This window comes from Microcaecilia unicolor, chromosome 4, assembly GCF_901765095.1.
Source record: "Microcaecilia unicolor chromosome 4, aMicUni1.1, whole genome shotgun sequence".
NCBI classification, from domain to species: Eukaryota; Metazoa; Chordata; class Amphibia; order Gymnophiona; family Siphonopidae; genus Microcaecilia; species Microcaecilia unicolor.
The window spans coordinates 130,658,428-130,670,461 of NC_044034.1; the positions used below are offsets into that span (position 1 = coordinate 130,658,428).

Consider the following 12,034-nt stretch of genomic DNA (forward strand, 5'->3'; position numbering starts at 1 on the left):
GTTTGGGCTTTAGGATCCAACTCCACCCCCCGAGGGCCCTGTTTGTTCTGTTCCAGGCTGCACTCTCAGTTAGTTGGTAAATTTTTTAGGTCAATCTCAGTTATGTCCTCGCCGTTGCGAGGCCCAATTGACCATGGTTGTTGTTTTGAGTGAGCCTGGGGGCTAGGGATACCCCATCAGTGAGAACAAGCAGCCTGCTTGTCCTCGGAGAAAGCGAATGCTACATACCTGTAGAAGGTATTCTCCGAGGACAGCAGGCTGATTGTTCTCACAAACCCGCCCGCCTCCCCGTTGGAGTTGTGTCTTCCCTTGAAGTGTTTTGTCTTGCTACATACTGGACTGGCCGGCTCGAGCCGGTTTCGGGCGGGAAGACGGCCGCGCATGCGCGCGAGGACTAGCAAAGGACTTTGCTAGAGAAGTTTCCGATTGGAGGGGCTGCCGTGGACGTCACCCATCAGTGAGAACAATCAGCCTGCTGTCCTCGGAGAATACCTTCTACAGGTATGTAGCATTCGCTTTTTGATCTAGACCTGTTTCAATCACCCCTAAGTCACAAAAAAGTGCCTTAAATGACAAGATGACCATTGGAAGGATTAAGGCATGACCCCCCCCTTACTCCCCCAGTGGTTACTGACCCCTCCCACCCCCCAAAGATGTGAATGCAATGGTACATACTAGCCTCTATGACAGCCTCAGATGTTATGGCCAGTATTATTAGTGCAGCAAACCCGGCCCCTGGAGTGGCCTAGTGGTTGGTGTAGTGCACTGTAGAGAAAGGGGCTCAGGATCATATCTCAGTCTAACTGTTACACTTGTGGTGGAAAGTGTGAGCCCTCCAAAACCCACCAAAAATCTACTGTACCCACATATAAGTGACACCTGGTGACATAAGGGCTATTGTAGTGGTGCACATTTGGATACACTGGTTGTTGGTGGGTTTTGGAGGGCTCACCATACAATATAAAGGGGTAACGGTGAGATGTGTACTTGGCACCTTTTATGTGAAGTCCACTGCAGTGCCCCCTAGGGTGCCCCACTGCTTTGCTGTGATGTCTGTGTGCCAGTCTACTAAGAATTCTGGCTCCCCATACATCCCATGGCTTGTTTTAGTGCGTTTTTTCCCTTGAATGTTTTTTGTTTTGGAAAATGATTCTAAAAGATAGATATACTGAGCACAAAAACATCTAGCAAATGGCCATTTTCGAAACAAAAGGTTGGACGTTTTCCTGGTTTGAAAATGGCTATATTCACAACTGGATTTTGGACGTTTTTCGCAAAATGTCCAAATTTGGATTTAGACGTCAGATCAAAAATACCTCTCCATATGTCAGGAGTGGAACCTGATGTTTTGTTTTAGATCATTTTTTTTGTGATTTTATTCTTTGGATAGCCTTTCATTAGCATGCATTTAATTGGTTAAAGAACATTAATAATAGTGTTCACAATTTATTTAATGCACATTAATCTATAAGTTAACACATGCACAACTTCTGCAATTAAAAAGGTCTATTGTGGTTCTGTTAGTCAAGTCGGTATGTATTGGGAAGGGAAGGGTGGGTGGAGGGGTGGGGAGTGGGGGGTTCTACTTCTGTAAAAAAAATTTTATATTTGTTTTAGTATTACATGTAACATACTTGTTCCTTTTCTAAATATCAATAAAAATGATTTGAACATAAAAAGGTCTAATGTGGGTTAAAAAGTTTGTAACACAATATGTGAAATTAATAAAAATAATGAAAAAAAACAGGGAAAAATATGAAATTTTCTACGGATTAAACAAAGTTTTTTTGCTTATGCACTTCCTTGTTGTTTATTATATGCTAGTTTCTGGTGTTCTGTTACTCTCCTTTAAAATAGTATAAATGAGTGGGTTTATAAGTAAAGTAAACAAACAAATCTTCCCAAAAGTTTGTGTACTGTTTGACATTTATATAAGAAATTAAGAATTGATCTTTTTTTCTCTTAACAGACGCCGAAAGCCGTGCTGAATTTTACCCAGTGCCACCTCCATATAGCGTAGCTACCTCTCTTCCAACTTACGATGAAGCAGAGACAGCCAAAGCTGCTGCAATGGCAGCTGCTGCAGCAGAATCAGCCCAAAGAGTAAGCACACACACTTTTTGAGACATCTTTTACCCAACCTTAAATGGTATTTGTTCTTTTTTTCATCATGAGTACAATGGATTCCTCTGTGATGATTGCTGTAATATAGAATAGATTTCAGATCTAGCTAAAAATACGAGAATGTGAGTTGAATTTTATGCTTATGTTGCTTTGTGTGTAAATGCATACATGCACAGTGCCTTGTAAAAGTTGGTCACTTGTACATTTTTTTACATTCTACTATCTATAAAATACAGTTCAAAATGCATTAAAGTAGCAGTTAATTTCATTGGTCTGTGCAACATATGTGAAAGAATAATCACAGATATTTATAAAGTAATTAAGAATAAGAAATCAAAAAGTCTCGAATGCATAATTGTTCACACTCATTGTCATAGCAAACCTAAATATCTCTGTTTTTAAAAATTGCATGAAGGCCCATAATGAGTTAAAGAGCCCTTGGTACAAATTAGCTGTATATTGTCTTGGGCAGCCTGAGTAGAATTAATTTCTTGGACTACTGCATGTGTTAATTGGCGTAACTATGCAATGATTATCATATCTTTTCCATTCTTTCCTCTGCACATTGTGTCCTAATTTTATGTAACTTGCTGGAACAGTAGCTTCTCTGTATGTTATATCCTTTTCCTCCCTCTGCCATAAAATTATGCACTTCTCTAGCATGCATACATACCCACCTCTTCTACTATACTTTAAATATTGAACAAAGGTGGTCTCTTCTAAAAGCTTATGACTCAATGAATCTGTTGTGTCTAAGGTACCCCCAGCCTGTGTGCTGTTCATGCTGTAATACAGGCTTTCAAAAATGTACTTTACTGCTTTCTGTCATTGAGGTCATGTAAGGTACAGTGGATAGAGCATTGAAAGGAGGAGGACTGGGGGGGGTGGGATGCAAGATGAAGTGAAAGGGATGGGAATGGTGGGGGGTGGAGTAGGGAGTGAAAGGGCTGCAACGGGAGAAACAAGTTGGAAAGAAATGGTGGGAAGAGTGGTCGATAATTAGAGGGGAGGGAGAGGACCTTACAGGGTTTGGGAAGTATACTCTAATGAGGGAAGAAATGTATACACCATATATTACCACCACCCTTCCCCCCAAACACATTTTTTGGTGTGGGGTTGGTGATAGGGAGGGAGTATTTGATAATTGTACATTTTAGGGCTTGTTTACTAAAGAGAGCATTAGGCTTTTGTATTTAACACGGGTTAACTACTAAAAGCAGTGTGCCATAAGCACAAAAGCTGTGCAATAACTGTTGAGGGCGTATCCAGCATTCCCTCTGCAGTTTCTGCTAAGACAAGTTCTTTAATGCAGTGTTTCCTAAGTCTGGTCCTGGAGTACTCCTTGCCAGTCAGGTTTTCAGAATATCCACAATGAATATGCATGAAAGAGATTTGCATATAATAGTGTATTCAAATCAAGTTCATGCATATTCATTGTGGATATTCTGAAAACCTGACTGGCAAAGGGGTACTCCAGGACCGGACTTGGGAAACACTGCTGTAATGCATTTTACTTTCAGATGCTGTGTGCATGAATGCACCTAACGCCATCTATTGAGCTGGTGTTAGCGTTGATTGCATATTTGACTGTGCACACTACCTACTACATACTGAATGCAGTGTTCAATCTCCACCTATATTTTGCCCAGTCCCCTCTCTGTTGTGGACTAAGCAGTTAATGCTGGATTTTTACCACACTGGCTGTTTTAATGTACACAAGATACATAAGAACATAAGTATTGCCAAACTGGGACAGACTGAAGGTCCATCAAGCCCAGCATCTTGTTTCCAACAGTGGCCATTCCAGGTTACAAGTACCTGGCAAGATACCAAAACAGTACAATACATTTTATACTGCTTATCCTAGAAATAAGCAGTGGATTTTCCGCAAGTCCATTTTAATAATGACTTATGCACTTTTCTTTTAGGAAGTTATCCAAACCTTTATTTAAATCCAGCTAAACTAACTGCTTTTATCACATTCTCTGGCAATGAATTCCAGAGGTTAATTACACGTTGCATGAAGAAACATTTTCTACGATTCATTTTAAATTTACTGTTCCTCAACGACCCTCCAGACCGGTCAAGACGCTTGGGTTATGCACTCCTACCAGCAGAGGGAGACTGAGAACACTAAACTGTGAACACTGTATAAGTAACCTGTGCAGAACCCCAACTAGCCAGTATTTCTTAGTCTGCAGCAGAGGGTAGAAGTGCAGCCTGTGCAGTCTGACTGGTCTGGTAGGCCCTAGGGATTATTTAGGCTTGCTTCTTTGGGCTATAAAAAAACAAAAAAAAAACCTTTTACTTGGTCTCTCTTGGTACTTTGGGGAAGTGGGTGCAGTGAGGCTCCTCTTTCCCCTTGGGGTGTTACACCTGGGTGGCCGGGTCCCTCTCCCTGCTCTGCTCTCCTGAGTAGACATCCTTGTGCCTCAGCTCCTGTGTTCGGGCAGGAACCTTGAGAGCCACTTCAGCCTGCAGTAGCGGGGCTTAAATAAAGTGAGGGAAAAAAAAAAGTGCTCCGGTTTCAAACTGTTTCCTTTTTTGCTTGTTTTCTGGGCTGTCTGGGAGAGCGGAGTTTGCTGGTGCAGGGGAGCTGTTCTTGAGCAGGCTCCTTATACTCTGGTTTGCGTCTTGTCCTTTCTCCTCCCCCGCGGTGATGTGTACAGGGAAGTTTCTCTGCTGCCTTTCCTGCTCGCGCAGGGATGTGGAAGCGCCATGAGCTCAATGCCATCTGTGTGGGGAGCTTGCTATATTTGCTAATTATTATTTTCTTATAATAAATAATATTCCTTTCCACCTTTCTATTTTTCCTTCTTGGGACAGCATTACCTGAACCTTTAGGGCCACCTGAGGTGCAATCATACATCTAGCAAATGAGTCAGAGTAGTTGATTACCTAAGTGATTTTCTGACATTGTATATGCACCTACTAAACCAAAGATCCCAATAAGCACTTCTATACCTTGATCAATATTAACTGCAATTTCTTTGATCAGTCCTACAAAAGATTTGAGTACTGTGTGATAATTGAAAGCCTGATGTCTATGTGGTCTAGGAAATCACCTAATTTGCAGAGATAAAACCTTCAGTGTGCTAGAGATAAATGGGACATCGGAGACAGGCTAATAGTGTGAGACCTCTGTTGGATCTAGGATTGATTTCATTAGAAGTGGCCTAATTGTTGCCTTTTAACTGTGTCTTAGCAAAAATGCTCTGATTCAGACTGGTGTGACTGACACAGATGTCAATATATAAACCTACAGCGGGATACTTTACTGCATTTGCTGGTAATGGATCACTTGAGGCAGTTGTTGAATTTGATAAAGTTAATGGATGTTGAAGGTTTTCAGCAATCTATCTAGGGCTAAGCAGGTGGTTTGGTTTGAAGATGGAATTACAGCCAGAGGAAATCCTGGCTGGCTGTTCAGTAACATAATTTGTAAGCACTTTTCCTTGTCATCAGCAGCAGATGAATCCATTACGAATGGGTTGTGTCCACCTATCAGCAGAGAACACTGAAAACCATAGTGCCTCCTGGACAGCTAGCTCCATCTGCCTCTCAGTATTCTCTATCTCCCAGCAGGGTTGGACGCAGCTTATTCAGCTCCTTCAAGAATCTGCCTGGGGTGGCTCCTGTGCTTTTGCCAGTTGTACCAGGGGTGTTGTGGCTATTGCAGCTCCACTTTAAAGGCACATAGGTTAGCCCTTTCCCTGCCTTACCCTTCTCCCTATATGGATGCAGGCATATAGGTTTGCCCTGTCTCTGCCTTTCCACTCTCTTCTATGTGGATGCAGGCACATTGGTTTGTCCTTTCCCTGCCTTTCCCACTCTTCTGGACCTCTGGAGTGCCTCTGTAGCTGTTGCCTCTAACTTTCCTCACATCGTAAAAAAAAAAACAAACAAACACGACGCGCTTGTTAGCGCTGCGATTCTGAGGCTATCTTCTGTCTGTGCAGCGTGACCGGAGCTCTGGGACTTGGTCTGTTGAGTTAAGAGCATTTTGTAGCTCCTCGGGGGAGGGCCCACGATCGTGGCGTTTTTGGCGCGAAACCGCCATTTTGAAATTTTCCGCCTTTTTTGTCGATGGCTGCGGAGGTTGTTAAGCACTGTTCACGTTGTGGCAAGTGCAGATCAGCAGCGGGGCTCTGTAGATCGTGCTCTTCAGACGTCAGGGCCGGCACGAGCATGGCGTGCGATGTCTCTTCCCGCTCAGTGGAGCTGGCAGCAGGCGCCATCTTCGATGTGCCGCATGGTCCGACCCCCGCAGGAGAGGAGGGGTCTGAGGCCGGAGGAGAGTTTCGGATGGAGGCTACCAGAGGAGCTGCTTGCCCCAGATTGGAACCGGGAGACCAGGGTGAGCCTTTCTCCCCTGAGTTTGTGTTGCTTTTACATAAAGCGTTCATGTTAAAGAGGGCTCTGCCGCAGGTGTCTGACTCTGCGTTGCTACCTGGTTCCCCTCCGGTGGAGGCCGGGTTTTTTCCCCAGACAATTGGCCGCAGGACAAGCGTAGAAGGGTAAATTCCCCTTCAGAGAGTGGCGCACCTCCCTTTTCCCCCCCGTGGTCGGACTGTGGGGATTCTGAAGGGTCTGGCAGGCCTTCGTGGTCTGAGGAGCCAGAGGAAGGTGCCGGATTGCCACTGGATCCAGATGATCCCACCGTGGTTAGGATTTTCCACCGTGAGGAGCTGCCAGTGCTTATTTCTGATGCCTTGCAGGCCCTCTCTATTGAAGATCCTGTGCTTGGCGAGGCCTCCTCTGGTAACCCGAGGACGGCAAGTACTAAGAAGCCTGCTCGAGCCTTTCCTTTGCATGACTCCATCCAAGAGCTTATTTTGGCTCAGTGGGCTGACCCTGAGAGGCCGTTGAAGGTTGCCAGGGCAATGGGGCACTTATACCCTCTTAATGAGGAGCACTTGGCACGCTTGGCCTTGCCTAAAGTAGATGCCCTAGTCGTGGCTGTGACGAAGAAGACTACCCTCTCAGTGGAGGGAGGGGCCGCCCTGAAGGACATGCAGGACCAACGGCTGGAATCAGCAATGAAACGGTCCTTTGAAATCTCAGGCCTAGCCTTACGGGCGTCTGTGTGCAGTTGTTATGCTGCTCGAGCCTGCCTCGCTTGGTTGCAACAGGCAATGGAACAGCCCGAGGATGGAGCGGAGCCCCTTGTGGAGGTGGCACTGCGGATGGAGTCGGCCTTGTCATTTTTGGCTGATGCTCTTTATGATCTGGTCAGAGCCTTGGCTAAACAGATGTCTGTGGCAGTAGCCGGTCACCGCCTTCTATGGCTACGGCATTGGGCGGCTGACATGGCCTCTAAGCAAAGGTTGGTGAAGTTGCCCTTCCAGGGCCTTCTCCTATTTGGTGAGGAGTTGGAAACAGTTGTCAAGGGCCTGGGGGATGCTAAACCCCAGCGGTTACCCGAGGATAGGCCGTGGCCTTCTTCCAAGGGTCAGGCAGTTCCTTCCTCTTCCAGACCTCGCTTCCGTGAAGCTAGAAGGTACCGCCCGGGGCGTTCTCCTGGGTTTACTTTGCGTGCCTGTTTTCAGCAGAGGAACTCCTTTCGCTCGGACAAATGCTCCGCAGCGGCCGGTTCAAGGCTTGGAATTTATGGGCAACCCTCTCAATGATGGTGCACCGGTCCACTCCTCGATTCCTGCAGTTGGAGGACGTCTTTCCCTCTTTCTCGAGGAGTGGGTCAAGATTACCTCAGATCAGTGGGTTTTGAACCTGATCAGAGGCGGCTACAGATTGGAATTTACTGCCCCGGTGAGAGGCATGTTTTTGGAGTCCCGATGCGGCACTGCCGTCAAACGGGCGGCGGTAGAGGAGACCTTGCAAGGCTTGTTGCACTTGGGAGCGGTGATCCCCGTGCCTCCTGCCGAACGTGGCTGCGGCCGTTACTCCATTTACTTTGTGGTGCCGCGAAAAGGCGGATCTTTTCGGCCCATTCTAGACTTGAAGAAAGTCAACGAGCCACTCAAAGTATGGCATTTCCACATGGAAACCCTGCGCTCCATCATTGCAGCGGTTCAGCCAGGAGAGTTTCTCACGTCTCTGGACCTGAAAGAAGCTTACTTGCACATCCCTATTTGCCCCCGCACCAACGGTTTCTCCGGTTTGCGGTGTTGGGAAAACACTTTCAGTTTCGGGACTTGCCTTTTGGCCTCGCCACAGCTCCCCAAACCTTTTCCAAGTTAATGGTGGTAGTAGCTGCTTTTCTCAGGCGAGAGGGTATCCGGGTTCACCCGTACCTCGACGACTGGCTCATCAGAGCGGACTCTGCAGAAGAGAGTCGTCATGTATCAGCCAGAGTGGTCTCAGTACTGCAATCTCTGGGCTGGGTCGTCAATATACCCAAAAGTCACCTGACCCCCTCTCAATCTCTAGAGTATTTGGGGGTTCGGTTCGACACGGCCTCGGGGTTGGTTTTTTTACCCGAGCAAAGGAAGTGCAAGCTTCAGAACCAGGTCCGTCTGCTCCTGAGGATGCCTCACCCGCGAGCTTGGAACAGTGTCCAGCTCTTGGGGTCGATGACGACCACCCTAGAAGTGGTGCCTTGGGTGAGAGCGCACATGAGACCGCTGCAGTGTTCCCTGCTACAACGTTGGTCTCCCATTTCCCAGGATTATCAGTGCAGACTCAGTTGGCTCCCTGCGGCCCGACTCAGCATGGAGTGGTGGCTCTCAGACAGCAAGCTACGGCGAGGAATGCCGTTAGTGCTCCCCGCCTGGTGGTAACCGATGCCAGCCTGAAGGGCTGGGGAGCTCATTGCCAGGAGAGGCATGCCCAGGGTCTGTGGACACTCGAAGAATCGAAGTGGTCCATCAATCGCTTGGAGTTAAAAGCAGTTTTCCAGGCGTTGCTGGCCTTTCAATCGACCTTGGAGGGATTGGCTGTCAGAGTGCTGTCGGACAATATGACGGCAGTGGCCTACATAAATCGTCAGGGCGGAACGCAGTGCAGAGCACTGGCCGCGCAGGCCGCTCAGATTTGCCACTGGGCTGAGCTGCATCTACAGTTCCTGTCAGCAGCTCACATTGCAGGTCAGAGCAACGTGCAAGCTGATTATCTAAGCAGACACCACATCGACCCAGCGGAGTGGGAGTTGGCAGACGAAGTGTTCCTTCAACTCTGTGCCAAACGGGGAACGCACGTAGCGGATCTGATGGCGTCAAGCACAAATGCCAAAGTCCCGTGCTTTTACAGCAGACGGAGAGAGCCTCGCTCGGCGGGGTTGGATGCCTTGGCTGAACCCTGGCCTCTGGGCCTCCTATATGTGTTCCCGCCTTGGCCCTTGATAGGGCCAGTACTCCTGCGAATTCGGCTGCACCAGGGAGTAGTGATTCTCATTGCCCCGGATTGGCCCAGGCGGCCATGGTATGCGGACCTCTGGCGGATGCTGGTGGAGGCTCCTCTTCCTTTGCCTCTGGTACCGAACCTGTTGATGCAGGGCCCGGTAACCATGGAGGATCCCTGCTGCTTTGGTCTTACGGCATGGCTATTGAGAGGGTGCAATTGAGAGACAAGGGCTATTCTAACAAGGTCATCTCCACTCTCTTGCAGGCCCGCAAGTGGTCCACTTCCGTTGCATATGCCCGGATTTGGCGCCAGTTTGAGGCCTGGTGTGTTCCAAAGACGATCACACCCATGCGGGCTTCTGTCTCGCCAATTCTTGACTTTTTGCAGGATGGTGTACAAAAAGGCTTGGCCTATAATTCTCTGCGGGTGCAAGTGGCAGCATTGGCATGCTTTCGAAGGAAGGTCACTGGCCTCTCCTTAGCTGCGCATCCAGACATTACACGGTTTCTTAGAGGGGTGATTCGGCTCCGTCCTCCCGTGCTGGCACCTTGTCCGGCTTGGAACCTGTGGCTAGTATTAAAGGCTCTTCAGTGTTCGCCCTTCGAGCCGCTGCGGCGAGCTTCGGAGAAGGATGTGACTCTAAAGACAGTCTTTTTGGTGGCCATTACATCGGTGAGACGGGTGTCTGAGCTCCAGGCGCTGTCCTGTCGAGACCCATTTTTGCAATTCTCAGAGTCTGGAGTTACGGTACGTACTGTGCCTGCCTTCCTTCCTGCCTAAGGTTGTTTCAGCGTTTCACCTAAACCAGCCTATTTTTCTGCCCTCCTTTACTAGGGAGGAGTTTCCGGAATCTTTTGGGCAGTTGCACCTCCTGGAAGTACGCAGGGCTCTGTTGCTGTATCTGCAGGTGTCAAATGCTTTCAGGACCTCTGATCACCGTTTTGTATTGTTGTCAGGTCCTCGCAGAGGGTCTCCAGTGTCTAAAGCCACTATAGCCCGTTGGCTTAAAGAAGCCATTTTTTCTGCATATCTGCTATCTGGCCGGCCTTTGCCTGACGCCTTTAAGGCACATTCCACAAGAGCGATTTCTTCCTCTTGGGCTGAGATGGGAGCACTCTCTTCAAGAGATACGTAGTGCTGCTACTTGGGCTTCTAAGCTCTCTTTTGCCCGTCATTACAGGCTGGATGTGGCTGCCAGGATGGACGCGCTTTTTGGAGCACAAGTGCGTGGTGTGGCTTGTTTCCGCCCTATCTAGGGATTGCTTTGATACATCCCATTCGTAATAGATTCATCTGCTGCTGATGACAAGGAAGGGAAAATTAGGTTCTTACCTTGGTAATTTTCTTTCCTTTAGTCACAGCAGATGAATCCATGATCCCTCCCTGATTGACTCTGTTTTGTGTTCAGTTTTTCCTGCAATAGATAGTAGTATAGTCCAGTTTAAATTTTCTTTATGCCCTCTTAATCTTTAAGAATAGTAAAATCTTTTTTACACAAACACAATTTATAGCATAGATACTTCAGCATCAAAAGTTAATCATATATATTTTTTCTGAACCTCAGTGATGTAAATCGCCATCCTTTAGATAGAGTCGATTTAATAACATCAAATTCTTCACTGGTTCTTTTATTTTCTTTCTAAATTTCTAAATTTCGTATTCAATACATATACATTTTTGAATTTATCACTTATCTTTTCAATTTTTCAAAGTTTGTCGGACCCAGGGGATCAACTGCCCGACATGCACGTTTCGCCCATAATGGGCTGTCTCAAGGACATTCCCCTGCAATATAGATAAGAGTTAATTAATAGTTTTTCCTGCAGACATGTTCCCTCATTGGGAGAAGTTGGAAAACAGTCTTCAGGATTTCTGTTCTACTACAGGAGGTTGAGTTTGTCCCTCCTTTGTGTTTTTGCTCCTGTTCTGGGGCGTTCGTTCGCTGTGAGGAAAGTTCATGTTATGCTACTTTGCGGTTTAACAATGCTTTGGAAGCTTTAAATACTGAGAGGCAGATGGAGCTAGCCGTCCAGGAGGCACTATGGTTTTCAGTGTTCTCTATCTACCCCTGCTGGTAGGTGGACACAACCCATTCGTAATGGATTCATCTGCTATGACTAAAGGACAGAAAATTACCAAGGTAAGAACCTAATTTTCCCATCTGAGCTTCTCCACCTGAGGAAGGGGATAGTTCCAACATCTTTGCTGCCAAGAAAAACTTTAATTGCTCAGGGTCAAAGAATTCATATTTTTTGAAGAAAACATTACAGCATTTGCAAGAAAAACACAATACGAACTTAGCCCTAAGTGAAACCACTTGAGGACGCAACAAAGAAATTTCTTCCTACGCTCTTGTGTAATCTTTGTTAAATCAGGAAAAATCAAAAAATTTTTGGACCATAAAGAGTTTTTGCCTGTGGCAAAAATAAAGTTGCGTGACATTCTCTGTCCCAGGGAAATGCAAAAGTACCAATAAGAGTTGCACACGATACAGTTTCAGAATCAGATTTTTCCAGAAATTCAGTCAAATTCAGACTGTCCTGGATTATATCTTCTGTTTCAAAAACCTGGTCAGCTCCAGAGGAAACTTTAACATCAAGCGGCTTCA

General features: G+C 46.8%; 1 protein-coding gene across 1 annotated transcript in view; it reads left to right on the plus strand.

The window, feature by feature from the left end:
* Positions 1-12,034, plus strand: part of NDFIP2 (Nedd4 family interacting protein 2) — a 211,043-nt gene that overhangs the window by 83,991 nt on the left and 115,018 nt on the right. Inside the window, exon 3 of the mRNA XM_030200624.1 lies at positions 1,970-2,103. Within this exon, the coding sequence (XP_030056484.1) occupies positions 1,970-2,103 (134 nt within the window). The remainder of the gene's footprint in view (positions 1-1,969; positions 2,104-12,034) is intronic.